General features: G+C 39.6%; 1 protein-coding gene across 1 annotated transcript in view; it reads right to left on the reverse strand.

Annotated features, from left to right (window-relative positions):
* HTR2A (5-hydroxytryptamine receptor 2A) overlaps positions 1-19,630 on the reverse strand; it is a gene marked incomplete at both ends in the record, with an annotated part of 59,060 nt that overhangs the window by 37,609 nt on the left and 1,821 nt on the right. The window contains one exon of the mRNA XM_080799358.1: positions 17,887-18,087. Within this exon, the coding sequence (XP_080655484.1) occupies positions 17,887-18,087 (201 nt within the window). The remainder of the gene's footprint in view (positions 1-17,886; positions 18,088-19,630) is intronic.

The following is a 19,630-nucleotide window of genomic DNA, read 5'->3' on the forward strand; positions in this document are numbered from 1 at the left end:
ATCTTGTCCTCTTCCCTGAGACTGATAATTGGTCATTTTTCACTTAATCTCTTGTTTCACCATTTACCACTTGTCATTTTATATCAGCATTGTGACAACCCGCTACATGCATGTGCAACATAGCGTAAAACTAAGGAGACAGTGTAACACTCTATGCTACTACTCTGGAATTAAAATTTTAAAAGGGGGGGCACGTGGGTGGCTCAGGTCGTGATCCCAGGGTCCTGGGATCGATCCCCACATTGGGCTCCCTGCTCAGTGGGAAGCTTGCTTCTCCCTCTCCCACTCCCCTGCTTGTGTTCCCTCTCTTGCTGTGTCTTTCTCTGTCAAAATCTTTTTTAAAGATTTTAAAAGGGGAAAAAATAAAACCGAGGAGATGATTCTCCACAGAATTCGAGGAGTTGCTGCTCCTCAAGAATATCTTTTTGAGAATGTTTGAATAGTGAGCAGCCTTGGATAACAGATAACATCTCCATCTAGAACAAGGGGCTGGTTGCTTGCTGCTCATCATGAGGATTTGGGTTTAAGCTCAGGTTCCTTTGTCTTAGATTAATTGTCCGAGTCTACTGCAAAGAGATGATCAGTTCTTCAGGAGCTGGTTTCCTCTAGCAGCTGGAAAGCTAGATAATACAAATCATGAATTGGAGAGACGATCAGGGAAAATTGTTCCCACTTTCAAACATTTTCTTTCTGTCTCTCTAAAACTATGGGGATGTCTTTTCCCTGGAGAAGTCAGACTTCAGGAAGCACATAACATTTGCATAATCAGAAAGCTCCACATCCTTGGATGTGCAAAGCTGCCTGAGCTGGGTCAGAAAGTCAAGCTGAATGGAATTACTGAAGGCTGCTGTGCGGCTGGAAATGCGATCTGTAGATGAAATAGAAGGCAAAGCTCTGACAGCTTGGTATTGAGATTTAACATTTGTACGGGGTCTTTGAAGGTGAATGCATGGCCAAGAACAAGTAACTATTCAGAAGAACCTGTATTGGGAAGAATCTACCATATAATCAAAAGCAGACTCCAACTGAAGGAATTAGACTAACACCTCCCTAAAATACTGTTGGATTCTTCTACGTCTTAAATGAAGGAATTAGCACCATCAAATGTGTAATTATCCTACCTAGTTCTTTTGAGAGTGTACTCACAGGTGTAGCATATTTTAAATTACCTGTATTTGACTGAGTTTCTATTTCACCCTCTATACCACATTTTCATTATCTATCTTCAGGCACTTACCCAAAGAAGTCTGGGGTGACTCTTCATCCTTGAAGCATCCAAAGTGCTTTATAAACTATATCAACATTTACCGGCTACTGAAATGTGCCATTTCTAAAAATGGAAAAGTTATTCACTGCTATTAACATTGCCACACTGAATTTCAATACTTCAAATGACAGGAAAACAGTTTGTTGCAAATCCTCTTAATCCTTGATAACTCATTGAATTATTATCTAACAATAGTATAACTTGGAGTAGTAAAGAAACCTTAGGGAAGATGGAGTAAGAAAGCAAGCTAGATTAAAGGAATAAAAAGTGATTGAAATAGGGAACCAAAAGTACAGGGGACAGAAGAAAAATGAAATTGGATTTAATGTCCTTCGGTGCACAAGTTTAATTTTGATGATCAAGAAAATGACGAACTATGAGGGGGAAAAATGTCTGCAAATATTCCCTGAAAGGCTTATATCCAGAACATGTAAAAGAATTCCTAAATGAGAGGATAAACATACCAGTTAAAAGTGGATGGAGGACTTGGAGAAATTTCATCAAAGATACACAAAGCCAAAAAAACATAAGAAACAACATCAGTCATTAGGAAAATACAAATCAAAGCCACAGTGAAATATCACTTCACACTACTAGTATGTCTACAATAAAAAGCAAGATAGCTTTTGCTGATGATGTGGAGAAAAGGGAGCCCTTCTACATAGCTGATGGACACGTAAAATGGCATAGGTACTGTGAAAGCTGATCTATCAGTTTCTCGAAAAGGTAAGTCTAGAATATGACCTACAATTCCACTCGCTGCTCGGTAAACAAAAGAATTAAGAATGGGACTACAACAGGTCCTTGTGCCAACATTCAGTACAGCAGTATTCACAATAGCCAAAAGGTGGAAATAACTCATGTCCACCATCAGACAAACCAATAAACAAAATGTACTTACAATGGACTATTGAACTATGAGAAGGAATGGAGTTTTCTATGTAGTGTAATAAACCTTGAAAATGTAGGTAAACTAGACTCAAATGGAAAAATATAATTCCGCTTCTATGAAATGTAAGGGACCAATTCATAGAGATAAATTAGATTAGCAGTTACCAAGGGCTGCAGTAGGAGGGAATGAAGATGAATTGCTTAACATGGTTTCTGCTTGGTTTGGGAAGTTTGGAAATAATGATTGTGGTTGTATAAGATTCTGAATGTAATACCACTGAACTACATGCTTAGTAGTGAAATGACACACTGGTTGTTTTGCCACAACTTTTTTTTTTTTAAGTACATGCCTTCATTTGTGACTTCTTAAAAAGAAAAGCTACTTCTAAAATGGTCAGCTTCCTTAAACAGGAGAAAAGTGAAGGAATCATTTGGACTGAAGTAAACAGACCTGAGGAAATTCAAGACAAGTGAAACCAAAAGGACTAAACTAAAATACAACCAACTGTAAGGACAGAATAAAACAAATGCTATTAAATGTCAAGTGAGTGTTTTTTGAGTATACTACTTCTGGTCAAAACTAGAAACAGAATTGGGAGAATGGCTAACAGATTATGCTTTACCAACATGAAGGAATAGATTTCAGCCATTAGAATCCTAATAATAGAGCCTGTAATGGAAAAAACAATGTATTACGAGTCATAAAAGTATCATGATATAGAACTGTGTGTAGGCTCTTTGCTAAAAATGCATTCTACTGGGAGACAAATGAAAAATAGTTCTAGGATTAAAATTGCTAATGATTTCAACTGTTCTTTAAAGGAAAGATCTTGTCTGGCTCAATACCTTGGGTCTCTATTAATAGTGACCTATTAATTACCTATTGGAGTTTTGAGCTACATTTTATCGTGGAGCTCCATCAGTTCTGCTCAGTTTTAATCTGATGAATTTTATCTAAATTGGTCTAACATGAAGTATAGCTAAGTCAGTAGTTTGGAGATATTAAATTCCAATTAAGTTTTGCCTGGGCTCCCCCGAAATATTCTCAATACCAAGACTTCAGGATTCAGTCTACAGACTACAGGACTGTAGAGTTGACCATGAGCTTAGGAATTCAGTAATCCAAACTTCTTACCATGCAAGTGCGGAAACGGACACAGCCCATATGCCCATAAAAGCTGACGGTCCAGGCTGCCTGGATCTCAATACACTGTTCCTCTTGCCAGAACAGCTTATTACCTGATACTGAACTCTGAATGGCAATGTATCATGGACAGAGGGACTTGGTGCTGCAAAACCACTTTAAAATGTTTAGTTTATTGCTACTAAATTAACCAAACCCATCATCTCTTCTTATCTCCCTTTGAACTTTTAGTATCCTTTACATTGTGAGAATTATTTCAACCTTGAGGAATTGGACTTCCAAAGCTTCTAGAACGTAGTAATGTGGAAAAAGCTTCCTAAAGAACTATGAAAACGACTTGATTCAGATTTCTTATTTTATCCTTGTGAAAGATCTGTTAAGTCTATAAACTAAACAGGTCCATTTTTGACCTGAAAAACAAAGGGAAATCAATCACAAGACCCTACCTTCTTTTATGATTGCTGTCTATTCAATTCTACTTGCAACTGGGGCTGGGTTAAAAAAACAAAAACAAAAACCTTTGGACTCATTGGTTCTCACCTGGTCTATTTCTATTTCTATCCTGTTTCAGGCTGCTGAGCCTTCGAGTTGCTAAATAAGCAATCGTCTTTCCTGCATTCAACCACCGTGGAAAAAAAAGCAAATCATTCTGAAGATAGGCTATTTAGTGCTACTTTTTCCATAGGGTTTGTGAATTAGTTTATTCACCCAAGAACCATCCCTACTTCAAAATAATTATGAAGAGTTCATAAAGTTTCCAGGTAGGCAAACAGATAGGAGTTGCAGATAACACTATACTTTGGTTAGACCAGTTAAGAGCTTTCAGTGCTTTTCTTTGCATTTTGACACCCAACTTGCTCTGAGTATGATTTTGAAGGTCGAATGGAGACCTAGAAATAAAATTCTTTGCTGCTAGAACAAAAGTATCTTTGTTCAGAGGCTTGCTAACAATTTTAGGTATTGAGACCCAAGAGTAGAAAATGGAATTATAGAGCTGGAAAGGATTATCAAAATGTAATTTAATTCTAGACAAATGCCATGTGAGACCTAAGACTTTCTAAACTATTTCAAAAGAGCTCCAGGGAAATTAGTTGGGTCATCTTAGTTGAATTTTTCCTCTTTAATTCTAGTAGAGTTTTTGATGGGCAGAAGTAACTTTCAAATATCATGATATTCCTTTATGTGAGAAGGTACCTTATTACCTTGACCAATTTGAAATGAAAACTGAAGAAATCAGGATTGACTTGGTCAGTTTTGCAAACATTGATGGAATGCCTACTGTACTAGGGGCGAAGAGGTGTTACTTACACAGACAAGTAAGACATGGCTCCTCCCTACCCTTAAGAAGTTAAAAGTCTGGTATATTCTGCATGTTGAACATACTGTGTACTTCTGCGTGCTGGTTGAACAGCTGTGTTGAATAACTGTGTACTTCTAGTGGAAACGCTTACATGCTTCCTTTAAAACATATGTGTACATGCAATGTACAAATCTGAAGTCTTGAACATGAAATATGGTCCAGGAGAATATCCATAAAAAATGCAAATTCTAAACTGATAATTGGGGCAGTGCTTCTTGAGGTATACCAATTCCTGGGCTTTTCCATTTCTATTGAACCAGATTATCCGGGAATGGACTCTAAGCATATGCATTTTACAGTAACTTTAATGTGCTTCCATTGTTTCCTTACAGAAAAGTCCTCCTTCACAGACACAAAGGAAGTTCTCATCCAAGGGTGAAATAAATGGTCTTCAGTTATGGGTTATCACTTTGGTCTGTTTGACATTGTTTCAGAAACTGCTCTAGGAATGGTCACTAGGGATGCTTAGAGAAATACTTCACTTTTACAGTTCAGTCTTACTGTTCAAGTTTTTTAGTTTTCTTTAACACTCTTGACGTCTGGCTAAATGATAAAATACCTCAAAATAGGCAGGTGAACAAGTGGCAGCTAAGACCTTTCATTGAGGAAAGGGCTGGGCAGGGGCAGTTCTGAAGACCATAACCAGAATCTGAAAGTTTTCCATTCCCCTGAGGAACATTCCCTATTAACACTGTTCTATAATAGCTTTCAATTTTATGAGAAATATAAACAGTCAAAAAAGAAACCTCATTAATGAAAATATTTCTTGCTCGACTTAATAAGGCTCTCTCCTGCTGAGTTTAAAGCACCAAGTTACTGAAAAGACAAAAGTGTGACTTTTGGTTTTTGCCTGAAGTTAGAGAAATTCTCATAGAATGTCTCTCATTCTTAGCTTCTGTGAATCAGCCTTACCAAACCTGTTACTATGGAAACTGACATTAAATCTGAACTGAAAAAACTACCCTAGAGATGAGTATGCAAACCTTTATTTGCTGTACTTGGCTAAGTGAGGTCCTGTACATAAAATAGCTGGCCTAGGTAGACCTATTAAAGATGACTTACTGCAGGGGAAAAGCTACAAGGACCTATCAGGAGACCCTACTTCTCTCCCTCCTTTTATTTCTGTATCCCTTCTTTCTAGGTCTCCTCCATCCTTTTCTCATTCATTTACTTGGTTCACTCAGATAGCATAATTGATTTCCTATGTATGGCTAAATACACTCCTGCTTGGTCTCTTATGTGTCTGATTGCTTGGTAAATGGCTTTAGGAGACAAATCAAAAGAAATAACGTCTTCAAGTATATGTGGGGAACATGTGTGTTAAACCAGAATGATAGGACTGTGTTGGTGAATTAGCATCTAACAATGGTGATGCTGGAATAGAGTGGTTGGAGCCATAATAGAATGCCGGCAGGATAGCACAGGAAGGTGCTGGGTGAAAGAAGAGGAACCTCTCCTTTCCCTTGGATTAGAGGAAACGCAGATACATGGTTTCTGGTCCATTTACTAGGGATTCAGTAGCCAGTGCCTAAAACAAAGACACAAAACCAGCGGACCAAACAAGACAACAAATGAGGATCAACTTTTTTCCAGACAGGCTTGAGTATCTTTCATTGGATAGAATGAAATTTTAATGAGCAAAAACCTTTAAAAAACAAACAAAAAAACCCAGATGGGTTAATTGCTGTATCAGAAGTATAGAAAGCATCCCTGAATAAACAGACTGGGTTTCTATATCCTGGCTGGTTTCTGAAGTTGCTATATCAAATATGTAACCTAGGTGGTTTCCTTAAATGTGGTGGGAATTGGTTATGTCTTAACCATTTGAGTGCAGCCTGTAAGTATGGTTCCTCGTATAAACCTTCAGTGGTTCATTTGGGAGTTAATAAAGGAACAGAGAAAAAAGATAGTATTGAAAGCAATCAATCCATAGAATTAAATATATAAAAGGATAGTAGGTAAGGAATGAGAAATATTTTTGAATCAGGCCCATGTCTGGGCACATATGTATATGATCTTGGAAATTCCTTTCACTTATAAAACAGAATAAAGTTCATTGATCACAATCAACTAGAACAATCCATGAAAACAATGCTCTTACTAGTAATTCACAAATGGAGGACAGCAGATGGTTTAGTAAAAACAACTTGAAGAAAGGGCCAAAACAAGAGAAACTGCAGCAAAAGTTTGAAGTGCAAACAGAGTCAAAGGTTATCTAAGTGAAAGGGGACTGAGATGTTCTCAAAGGGCTGAAATCTGAGGGAGCTTTGCTTGGTACGATTCACTTGTTCCCCTCCAGCTTATGCTCTGCGCTGAATGGTAATGGTGAGGGTCAAAGTTAGCCCAGACTGTGGGTGCTGGTCTGGAAAGGTAGGAGGGATGAAGGGTGAGTTTGCATTCTCTGTAGTCTGAGCTGTTGGATCCTCACATTGGGAAAGTACTCATGTATTACTTGAGGATGTTATTAGAGTCTCCTAGACATGACTGGGAAACAGAAAGGCTTTGGTGACCTTGAGCAGTAAGAAGGGCAGCCAAAGCTGGATGGTGTTTGAGGTGTGAACAATGTGACAAAATGCAGCAAGCAAGGGTAGAATCATTAGGGGGAGTTAATTTAAATCATAGTTGGATGGGGAGGAGTTGAAGACCTGTTGGGGAAGGACAGGAAGTAGAGACAAAGCACAGAAGAACATGGATGGTCCTGGAATACGTGTCTGGAAACTGGGAATTGAGACCCAAATTGGAAAGTAGAAGTAGGGAAAGGGGGAATTAACTTTAATAGCCTTCTCACAGAGGATAATGGGATGAGGCCTTCTGGTTGGAGAATGAAGGACTGAGGTTGAGAAAACCTAAATGGGGAAAAACTTGAAAGACCACTAGGGATGGCCCAAAGGACTGACCACAACGGGCATCTAGGCAAAGTTGGAAACCAGAGATATGTGGCACCATGTGATTCAGTGTGAGACTTTCTCTAGCAGCTGTGGGTTACATGGGTGCAGTGACCATAAGGGATGGTGGTCTAAGTGATCCAGGGTTGGGGTTTGGTTAGGCCAAGGAAGGAACAGGTGCTAGGATATGAAGGGTGCTGGTGATAACCTCTTGGATGATCTACCCTAGCCTCTGACTTGAGGATTCCTACCCTCCAGCCCAGAAGTGATGGATAGATGTGGAGAAAGTAGAAGGCTCCCTAACCTGGAAGTACCCAACACAGCCTGTGGGCAAGAAGGGGCGGTATATGGATGCTAGTCCTCTGCTCTCAATGTCCAGAAGTAACAAAAGTCTCAGCCCTGTCTCTCCTTTCCTTCCTCATTTTCCTTGAGAGAATGATCAAAAGAGCAGAACAGTCCATGAGGCAAGCCAAAGTAGCAGACTGACAAGGCATAAAGTGCTTCTTTACCACCAAATCACTTCTTAATTTTTCTCACCAGTTTCCAATTGCCCTGGAGAGTTTATGCTAAGTGCTATTTTATTGAGCATATTGTCCCATAGCTATGGCTGAGTCTGCCATGCAGAAAGAAGTCAGCTGTCATTCTGGCAGGTTTTGAGCGACATGGGCCATTAAATGGCCTCATACCCATGGGCAAGAGTGCTGAAGGACAGCCAAGGATGTGTCCTCCAAGAGCATAGCCTCCCTGTGAGATTTCTAAGTAGGAAGTGCCGCTCAGCAGGGCAGAGGTCCCTAAATTCTGCACCTGTGGGCTGAAGGGGAAAGGACCATGGTCCTCTAAGAAATGAGAAGATGGGCTGAGGGGGTAGTGGCTCAGCAGAGCCTTTGTTTCAGGGCTGTGACAGTATGGCCAGTCCCTCAGCTATCTGGTGCCCTGATACTCCTGGGAAGGACTGCAGTCTCCATGTGGCTGTGAGCATCCCTGCTCCCAGACACTGGCCCACTCACCTGCGGACTGAGGTGGTACCCAGAGCTCCTTCCTAGCCATCTGGATAGGACAGTGCCATATGGGGGAAGCAAAACGAAAAACCACTTTGCTTCACCCAGGAGAGAAAATGAGCCAAGAAACCAAGGGAAAGGGAGAGTTAAGTGAATTTCTCAAGTTTGCCTTTGTGTCCTGGTAGGAGCTAGCCTACACTGTGATCTCCCAGTTGTGGAAGAGTGCACAGGTAACGCATTCACCTCCTGTCCTGGTTGCTTGATGAGTCTCTGGATTCCACTTCTAGGCTGGCTGACTCCTAGCAATAAGCAAGTTGGGCATTAACCTGTTAGGTCCCAGAAGAGAGAATCCCGGGAGTCCTAAGATACTTTGTCTCATTCAGTGGAGTTGGGAATCCCATCACCTCCAAGCATGAAGGCCAACAGAACAGCCGATTCACTTTGTATTTTTGATTAAGCATAGTTCACTATTATTCTTTTAGGAGCTAGATTGTATGTGATTTTTAAAACGCTAAATGCTAAAATTTTAGGTAGTTATATTTGTTTATATACATTTACTTTGTTCTACAAAGAAGGAGCCTGTTTACAAAGACACAAAATTAGAAAAGACCAAAAAGTACACAGGCATGCCCCCAAAAGAACTAGAAAGTTGATTTATAAAACTACATGGGATTTCAATAAAACCATCCCCCTCTCCCCCACCCTCCAGAACTAGATAGAAGCTGATTTTTAAAACTCAAAGCATGTGGAAATAGTCATGAAAAGTCTAAGAATGAGGGAGTTGATCTAAGGTAATAAATGCCATTATACATTCTCAGCTGAAAGTATACTCTGGATAAAAGTAAACTAATCAACAGAAAAAGTCCAGAATTAAATCCAAATATATATGGGAACCTGGGTTATGATAAAGTAGAGTATCAAATTGTGGTCAAATAAAGGATACATGAAGCTGTGTAGAAAAACTAAAATCGCAGGTTAAATTCTAAATGGTTCAAAGACTTAATATAAAACTATAAAAGTAATGGAAGATTTTTTAACTTTGTAATGGGAAAGGCAATCTCAGTAATGATTGAAAATTCAGAAGACCTAAAGAAAAGAACATACATAAAAAAATCATATAAAAACAAAAATTCATTTGGAAAAACCCACCATTGTCAAATGGCCAGTAACACATTGGGAATACCTAGATAAATTGTGAAAGCAGACAAAAAGCTAATCCTGCTAGGAAATGACAGATGCTGGTGAGGATGCAGAGAAAGGGGAAATCCTCCTGCACTGTTGGTGGGAATGCAAGCTGGTGCAACCACTCTGGAAAACAGCATGGAGGTTCCTCAAAAAGTTGAAAATAGAGCTACCCTATGACCCAGCAATTGCACTACTGGGTATTTACCCTAAAGATACAAACGTAGTGATCCAAAGGGGCTCGTGCACCCGAATGTGTATAGCAACAATGTCCACAATAGCCAAACTATGGAAAGAACCTAGATGTCCATCAACAGATGAATGGATAAAGAAGAGGTGCTGTATATATACAATGGAATACTATGCAGCCATCAAAAGAAATGAAATCTTGCCATTTGCGACGACGTGGATGGAACTAGAGGGTATTATGCTTAGCAAAATAAGTCAGTCGGAGAAAGACAACTATCATATGATCTCCCTGATATGAGGAAGTGGAGATGCAACATGGGGGGCTTGAGGGGGTAGGAAAAGAATAAATGAAACAAGATGGGATCGGGAGGGAGACAAACCATAAGAGACTCTTAATCTCACAAAACAAACTGAGGGTTGCCAGCGGGGAGGGGGTTAGGGAGAGGGTGGTGGGGTTAAGGACATTGGGGAGGGTATGCGCTATGTGAGTGCTGTGAAATGTGTAAACCTGGTGATTCACAGACCTGTACCCCTGGGGCTAATAATACATTATATGTTTATAAAAAAATAAAAAATGTATTAAAAAAACATGAAAAAAACCTAATCCTGCTAATTTGTTAGGAAGAAACCAAGAACCTTACAGAGAAATTTACATGTTGTAACACTTATGACACAAACCCTATATTTACTCCATCACTAAACCTCATGATATAGGTACTATTACTAAAATTTATTCATTGGGAACCTAAGGTACAGAGAGGTTAGTAACTTGCCATATGTCACACAGCTTAGGCATAACAGAGCCAGATAGTCTGACTCCAGACTTGTGGCTTATAACCAAGATCTATGGCCAACCAACTAAACAAAATGGAAACTTGTTCATAGACCAAAGATGCTCAAAATCCTCTTTAAAAAGTGAAAGCTACACTGAGATTATTTTCACTGTCCCTCAAAATTTCTTTATAAATCTGCCTAAGACAGGAAATTATTGACTGCCTAAAGGTAAGTGTTGTACCTGGTGACCTAAGCATTCAATTGAGGATTTATGCAAAGGTGTCAGTCTGTGAAGACACAGGTTCTGAATAAATGTGACACAGCTTATCTTTATCCTATTACAAAAGTCGTCTTAATGTAGAGAATAGTAGTCATGGATATCCTTGAGGGGGGAGGGAAAAAATTCTATTTGGACTTGGGATACTTCAAAATGACTCCATGGGGTACAAGTATGTTTCTGAAATAGAAGAAAAAATTCTAATTGGGGTCTTTGCTTGTCCTATGATGATGTGAAAGATAGTCCTTTTCACTTTTTCTATCTAACTTGTATCTTTACCTACTACAGATAGTCAGAGAATTAAGTATTTTCTTTTCCTACATTATGTTAGCAAGTCTATCGTTGTGAGGAAAGCATTTGCTCACTTTTTTAATATCATGGTGAAGTCAGTTACCTCTGATCATGGGAATTGGGTTTATGAAGGGCTGATGAAATCTGGAAAATCCTAGGATCGTTCTTAATCTAATGCGTCAGTCTTTTCTGTCATCAGTTCTTTCCTCAGAGTTCACAAATAGAAAGTGCAATTGATTTGTAATTACGTTCATTTTCCTCCGAATTGGATGAAAGCCTTGGCAACAGTAAAATGACCAAGCTGGTAGCAGGGAGCAGGGGGACACGGCAGCAAATCTCAGAAATACCAAGTGCAGGAAAACTTGAGTCATCTGGGCCGTGGTTCCCAAGGTTGCCGTTTGTTAGATCTGAGCAAACTTAGAAGGTCATCCACCTTCTCCATGAAGCCTTCTCTCCCACGCCACAGATGTTATGATGATCAAGAATGAAACATTTACAATATCTGTGACAAAACTATACAGAAAGCTACAGGGGAAAACAACAATCTGCTGTTTTTTCTAATTTCCCTTACTTGACAAATGTGAAGTCCTCAGATTCTTCCTGCTAAGAGATTCACCTAAATTATTCCTATTTTACCAGAATGGGCTCAGACCATCCATACCACCCTGAAATCTTGCTTTTTGGACTTATAATCATGGACATTTTTCCAGTTGACTATCCAATAACCCCACTTTCAATATTCTTAAGAGCTAGAAAATGTTCTGTAATTAGGATAAAAACAATACAGTGAACCACAATCCAGTCTTTTCTGCTATTTTCCAAGACTTCTGAATTAAAGGTCTTTAGATCTACTTCTATTTTTCTGTAGGACAGATGGCCTGAAGTAGGATTGGCAGGTCAGATTTTAATAACTTTGGCTACACTGTCCAAGGACAATTCATATTCACACAAATAAGGTATGAGCCTACATAGGGCATCACTCAGGGTGTTTCTACTTATTTTAATTGTGCCAATCAGATGAACAATGGTAATGCATTGTTTTAAATTACATTTCCATGACTGTTAAAGAAATTAAGCATTTTCCTGTCCACTAGTTGTCCACTTCTCAGCATTTATTGTCCATTTCATGTTTCTGTTCATGTTTATATTTTTTTTCCCTATTGGGTTGTCTTTTTGTTTGACCTGTAGGTACTCTTTTTATGGTAGGAGTATCAATCCTCGGTCTGTTCATAGGCACTGATACTTTCTTTTGACTTCGCTTTTATTGATTTTTACCCATGAACTTTTTCTCCTGTAGTAAGCAATGTCTATATCTTTGTAGTTTGTGTATTTCTTTGGCTTGCTTAAAAAGCTATTGTTCTACTATTTTGAAATTATGGAGAAGTCTAAATTTGGACTCAGGGTGAGTGAGGAAAGAATACAACCTAGTTGGATTACTTATGATCTTCTGCTAGATATATCAGTGCAATTATTGGGATGGGACTGCAAAAATAAAAAGAATGGAAAAGTCAAATAATTCAAACTGATTGGGATGGGGTGAAGGAAAGAATGACCTTGTACAAGTCAGTAAATGCATGAAATAAGGTAAATGAACTGTTATAAAGGAAATTTATGAAATAGAAGATGGGAAGAATAAAATTGATTTTTGCCAATTGTGATAGTAATACAGACAGGATGAATTTCTTTATCAAAAGACAGAGGTAGGAAGATTGTGTCTTTAAAATGTGAAAATATCAAAGGAACAAAGACATGACAGAAATGAAGAGATGAGAAAAGATGAAATGGAGAATTTCAAATGAGGAAGAGGTATGGCAATGCTAGTTTCATATAAGGCAGAACTCAAGGCCCAAAACCATGTCTCAGGGGTTAGGGAGATAAAAAATTGGGTTAGGGCTACCCAAGGTAGCCAGGATTTCAAGAATTAAGCTTCTGGAGTGAAGTGAAGAGAAGGAAGGTATTCATGTGAGCCCTTTTCCCAGTTAGTCATTTACCAGTCCATTTGAGGGATGGCCTGAGAGGCTGAGTAGCTGAATAATCTCTGCTGAGGGGATAGGATTAGGGGATAGGATTTCAGAGTTCTTCGAAATGGAGAACACCTCAGGCTTTCATTTGAAAAAAGGAAGGCATATGCCTTAGGTGGAAGGATAAACTAAAAAACAGTGCTTCTGAAAATCCAGCCTAAAATAAGCTCAGTCCCTAATTGGATTAAAGGGATTTACGGCAACTGCCTGATAAAACTAAAGAACGCCTTTCTGAACAAGAATACTAACATTTTATTTCCTTTTTTTTTTCCCCCTTAACACAGTGTCCGGTATTCAATTAAAAAAAAACTACCAGGTATACTAATAGCCAAAGGGGAAAAGACGCCAGAAAACAAAATACCCCAGGTAATCAGCTGTCCAGACATCTGTGATTAACATTTGAGAAAACCGATGAAAACATGGAGAATTATTTCAGAACTAAATACAATAAAATGGGAATTTTAAAACTAGAAATACAGTGACCTATTAAGGCTATAATACATTTGTTCAGCAGCAAATTTGAAATAACTGGTGAGAGGATTAATAATCCAGAGAAGGGAGTAAAACTACATGGACTAAAGACTTAAAGATGGAAAAAATGTAGAAAAGTTATTTGAGTTGTAACCATGGGTAAAATTTCTATCATCTGGGAAACGAATCTAAGAAATGTGTTGGGGAGAAAAGTTGTAGCAGAAGCAATTCTTGAAAAGATAATGGCCAAAAATGTTGCTAAATTAACAAAAGCACTGAGCAAAAAATTAAAGAATGAATATAAACACCATGCAGGACAAACCCAAAACTAACAGACATATCTGGGCACATCATAGTTAAATTTCTAAAATACAAAGAAAGAATCCTAAAGTAGCAAGGGGTGGCAAGGGCTGGTGGTTTCTAAGGGACACTAAGTCTGACAGCTGAGTTCTCACTATCAAACAAAATTATATAAGCTAGAACTTTGGAATGCCCCTTCTAAATTACTGGAAAACCAGAAACCTTGAGTTGTATATTGAGCAAAAAATATGCTTAAAAGGAAGGCTAAATAAAGATGTTTAGAATAACAAGCTGAAAGAAAACTACATGGTCATTCTAAAATTCAGAAGTAAGGACTCTGAATCATGGAAAAGACAGGCAGAATCATGGAAATGACAGAAGCAATGAATGGCAACAGAAATGGTCAATATGTGGGAAATAGTAGAACACTTATGTCCTATGGTTTTTAAAAGGATACTTAAAATTAGACAATAGGAAAAGAGAACATGAAAGATAGGGATAAATGGAGTTAAAATATTCCAGAGGTTTTCCATTATCTAAGAAATGGTATAGTAATTTGTTAGGCTCTATTAGGTTAAAAAAATAAATAAATCATAAGGATTTAAAAGAATGGATAACAAGCTTATAATGGGGAACAATGAATTCTTGATCAGGCCATAAGAAGGCAAGGATAGAAACTAGAATATAGGGGCGCCTGGGTGGCTCAGTGGGTTAAAGCCTCTGCCTTCAGCTCAGGTCGTGATCCCAGGGTCCTGGGATCGAGCCCCGCATCGGGCTCTCTGCTCCGTGGAGAGCCTGCTTTCTCCTCTCTCTGCCTGCCTCTCTGCCTACTTGTGATCTCTGTCTGTCAAATAAATAAATAAAATCTTAAAAAAAAAAGAAACTAGAATATAGAATAAATGGGACAAAAGAAAAAAGTAACAGGGTCATTTTAAACCCAAATACTATGTATCTGGGCTGTATTAGTTATAAATGGGTTAAATATTCCAATGAAAAGATAGACTGGATTAAAGAAAATTTTATGTGCTGCTTGTAGGCAATGTACTTTAAATATTAAATCAGGAAGAAGTGACAGTAATAAGATGGAATAGGATATATTCGGAAAATAACCAAAAGAGAACTGGCAGAGCTATACTAATATCAGATGAAGTAGATGTTAAAGCAAGAAGAATTGTATTTAATAATCAAGAATCCATATAATAGGATAATCTCAACTTTCTACATAGCTAGTAACCCAAGACCAGGTAGAAAATGTAAATAACTACTGAAGAAAGTTTAGAGTTGTAATTAAAGAGAACATTTAAAAAGGTTCCAGCGTGACAGAGCTTTAGAACTAAGTTCTATAAAACCTTTTAAAGAACATTCCTATTTAAATATTTGAAGACCACAGAGGAAAAAAACAGTAATATCCCAAATTTATTTAATATAGCTAAAAAGAAAAAAAAAACCTTGTAAGAATAATAAACCAACTAACAAAGTCCTCCAAAGCCAATTTCATTTATAAATGCATTTCAGGAACGCAAGGGCAGTTCAGATCTACCAAGAAAACAAAATACCTGTTTTTCAGCTTCAGTGTACTGATATGTCAATAGATGCTGAAAAGACCGTATTCACTGGTAGAAGAAATCTGTTAGATTGTATACACAAAATTCCATCTGGACTAAGTATCTCAATGTAAAACAGAAGTGGAAACACTAGCAGAAAATTCAGATGTTTTTGCTGAGCACCTTCAGGCTCTTGGTTAGAATTTTTTTTAACCCTTTCCCAACTGCCATCTCCTCAGCCTTCTATCTCAGACTTGTGATCTAGAGCTTTTTTTATTTCCTTATTTGCCTTCCTCCATCACCTTGTTGGAGGTCTCTAAATACTTATCTTACTCATCTTCGTGTATTTAGTACTCCGCACATTCTCGCTGTGTTGTAAGTAAGGCCACATTGGTGATGACCCCTCCTCACACCCCCACACCCATCCAGCCTGCCTGTCTCCTGGAGCGAGAGCGGAATGGAGCGATGTCATCTTGTGCAACTTCTCTGCAGTTTATTTTCTGTAAGGCGCTTTAAATACCGCGGGTTAGTTGTCTTTGCTCAGAAACAGCTCCTTAGGACAAGTGCTATTGAGCTGTACGTGAGGGAGCAAGGGCTTCCTTCTCCTTCTGTATGGCAGAAGGTAGAAGATGGGTGATGCTCCCAAGCCTCTGTCTCACCAGCGCGACTGTGTACGAGGGGAAGACTAGAATAAACCTGACGATAGCATGGTTTGGTTCGTTTGCATTATTGGCCACCTTTGCTAAGCGCATGCATTTCAGTGGTCCTTTACCCTGGTTTCTCCTTAGTCACCCCACCTGGACCAATTAAATCCTAGTGTTCCACATGCATTCTCAGGTGTAGCTGGGATTGAGAACCACTGGTCTTTCATTCTGATGTTCCTGATAGAAGGAGTCTAAGATTGCATGGGCCCAGAAACCACATGCTCTTTTTTTTTTTTTTTTTTTTTTTTTTTTTTTGGCACAAAAAGTTTTCTAAAGAAGGTGGTCATGCAGCAGGAAGAGCATGGCTTGGCACCAGAAGTTTGGAGTCCTAGCCCTGTCACTGGCTGAAGAGCTGACACAGCAAGCCACAAAGCCTCTCTAGGCACTGGTACCCTAATTGATCAAATAAGCAAAATGAGCTCTTGTATCCACCTCAGCCTGTACTAGGAAGTTTAAAATGGAAACTAGTTAAGACCCTTCAAAATTTGAAAATCCTGCAAATGTAATTTGTTAGCATTTCCATCAGGAAACAGGCACTGTCTTGTGTCCTAGCTGTAGGGTCTGGTGCGGGTCATCTCACTTGTTGAAGCCCCGTTTGCTCATCCCTAAAATGGAGTTACCTATTCTGCAGAGGACCCCTTTAGCAGCAAGGCAAGCAGGAGGAACGGAAAAACACAAAATATCCTATTGCGTTTGCTATGAACTTGAATTTTTATCACAAAGACTCTGAAATTTTTGGTGTCAAGCCTGCCGTCAAATCCCATAGCCTCCCTCCTGTAAGCAGATGCAAACACCGCTGTGGCCACAAGCAGGTGCAGTGTCCTTGCCTGAAAAGCTTTGTCACCTTAAATCCCAGGGAATTTTTGGTTACAAACCAAGCCTGTTGAGGTGACAGGTGCCATTGACTTAGCTACCTGTGAGCTGACCCTTTGGCTCCCATTATCTGGGCTTTTCCTGCCTGTTGAGTTTGTTGTGACAGGAGATCAATACCGGTGAGAGGGGAATGTGTAATCAAAGCAAGTGAAAAGGGTTGAAATCTTTGGGTGTGTGGTGACCTAACAAGAGGAGGGGTTACAGAGGTACTGGGCGGGCAGAAGTGCCTTGCCCCTGAGCTAGTCCTGCCACCTTCTTCTGTCCTCACCTTCTGCCTCTGAATTACAGCCCCTGGTACCTTTCTCTAGCCTCTGGAAGCTGTGTATTCTCCAGTGTGGGGATCTGCTGTCTTAAATGGACGACAAGGGCAGGGATGATAAATGTGGAGGTCTCCGGGGGAACTCAAGATTTAGAGTAGTGAATTTGAAAGTGTGAGATGGGGGGCAAAAGCATTTGAAAGTGGCTGTGGTACAGTTATTTCTAACTGGCTCCGTAGGTGTCTGTTCTTAACTGGGCAAACTTAGGTTGTCAGCCAGTGATGTTGATACTTTTTCTTCCTAAAGCAAATCTGAGAAATACGACATTGCAGTCTAGGGATGACAATAACAAAACCCCATGGAGTCAGGGTATCAGCTTTTCATACAATAAAACAAGTCTTTTTGGAAGGCATGGATGGTTATTTCAGATGAGCCCCTGAAATCCCGTACCCACTTACCCACTGATATGGTCCAAACAGCAATTATTTTCAGAAAGGCCTTGGTTCTGGAGTTGAACCGGCTATGATGGATGGGGTTCTGGATGGCAACGTAGCGGTCTAGTGAGATCGCACAGAGGTGCATGATGGAAGCCGTGGAGAAGAGCACGTCCAGGTAAATCCAGACAGCACAGAGCTTGCTAGGCAGAGGCCACCGGTAACCTGGGATGCAAAAGGTTAGCATCAATAAGGGATCTCGGGCCTCCCACGGTGCGGTGCGTGGAACCCAGCCTGCCAGAAGGGCTGCTATTCTGGGGGTGGGGTGGAGTGGGGAAGGCACAGGTGGTGGCAAAGGGCAACACAAGATATTTTCAGTATTTTAAAAGCCCAAGAACAATTGTACTAAACAATGTTCAGATCCTACAAGCTGATGAACTCAGGGTTTAGAAATTTCTTGGGGCTGGAGTTCTCTATGCCACTGTGTTGTGGTAACCTTGGGTTGTCTTCAGGGTTTCTCTTGCTCTGTGTCCCCTAACAGCATCTACCTTTTTTTCTTTGTTTTTAAGGAGTTAGAAGTCTCGATAGCTTTGGAGTTCTTCTATTAAAGCGCCTTGTTTACATCTTTGACATACTGTGGGTTCCCTGAGGTTTGGCCTACCTCTTAGTCACCGTAACTATAATGGCTCAGTCTATTATCTCACTATATGATTATATATTATATATATATTATATATATTATATATATTATTATATATATAATAATTATATATATGTTATATATATTATATATATTATTATATATATTATACTATATATTATCTCAGTCTATATCTCACTATAATGGCACAGTGATATCATTTAATGGTCTCTCAATAAATGCTATTGGTGTGAATGAATAAATGATGAAAAAGTCCAGATTGAGAATATTTTTTGGAAAAATGAAAAATAATTACATTATGCTTTAGGGGTTCAACTCAAATTTGGGGTGTGTGTCGGGGGGCGGATATGCAGAAAAGCATTGTGTTCTTGTCCTGATGAGTGTTTCAGGGCAGTGGTTCTCAAACTCAGTGAGCCTCAGGGCCTCCCAGGTAGGGTCTTGAAATGGTACTGTTGGATCCCACCTGGAGGTGTCGATTTTGTGACTCTGCAGTGGGGGAGGAGAACGGCCATTTCTAACCAGTTTCCAGGTGGTGTTCCTGGTCCCGGGTTCACACTTGGGCAACAGCTGCATGCAGCAGTGGTTGTCAGCCCTGGCTGCACTTGAGAATCAGCCGAGAAGCTTTTTCTCTAGGTTCTGGTTCTCAGGAGGTTAGGAGGAGGTGGGCCCCAAACAGAGTGTTCCAGAGCTTTCACGATGATCCCAATAGGAAGAGCACTGCGGGAGGCCCATAGTGCATATCCTAAGTGTCCTGTTCTTGTTTTACAGGGGATCCAGTGGTTATATAAACCCAAATTAGTTTTGACAACTGTATAAGCGATGATGTTACATCTGCGTACAAGTGAAAAGGCAATCCTAAACATCACCTTCTCTCGTCAGTAGTCCAGACCTGCAAAGCTGAACAGATTCCGCACGTGCAAGTGTACTCCACCAAAATGCCACCACCTATATTTGGGGAAGTAAAGGGTGCAGGATACAAGTCTAACTTAATGCCTTTCACTCTACTTGCCAAAAAACTGGAGCTTAAACAAGAGCCTCTTCATTTGCAGTGCCTGGAGGGAAGCCACACTTTGTCTGGTCGGAACTGATGTTGGCCCTTGGGAGTTC

Source organism: Martes martes, assembly GCF_963455335.1.
Source record: "Martes martes genome assembly, chromosome: 3".
Classification (NCBI taxonomy): Eukaryota; Metazoa; Chordata; class Mammalia; order Carnivora; family Mustelidae; genus Martes; species Martes martes.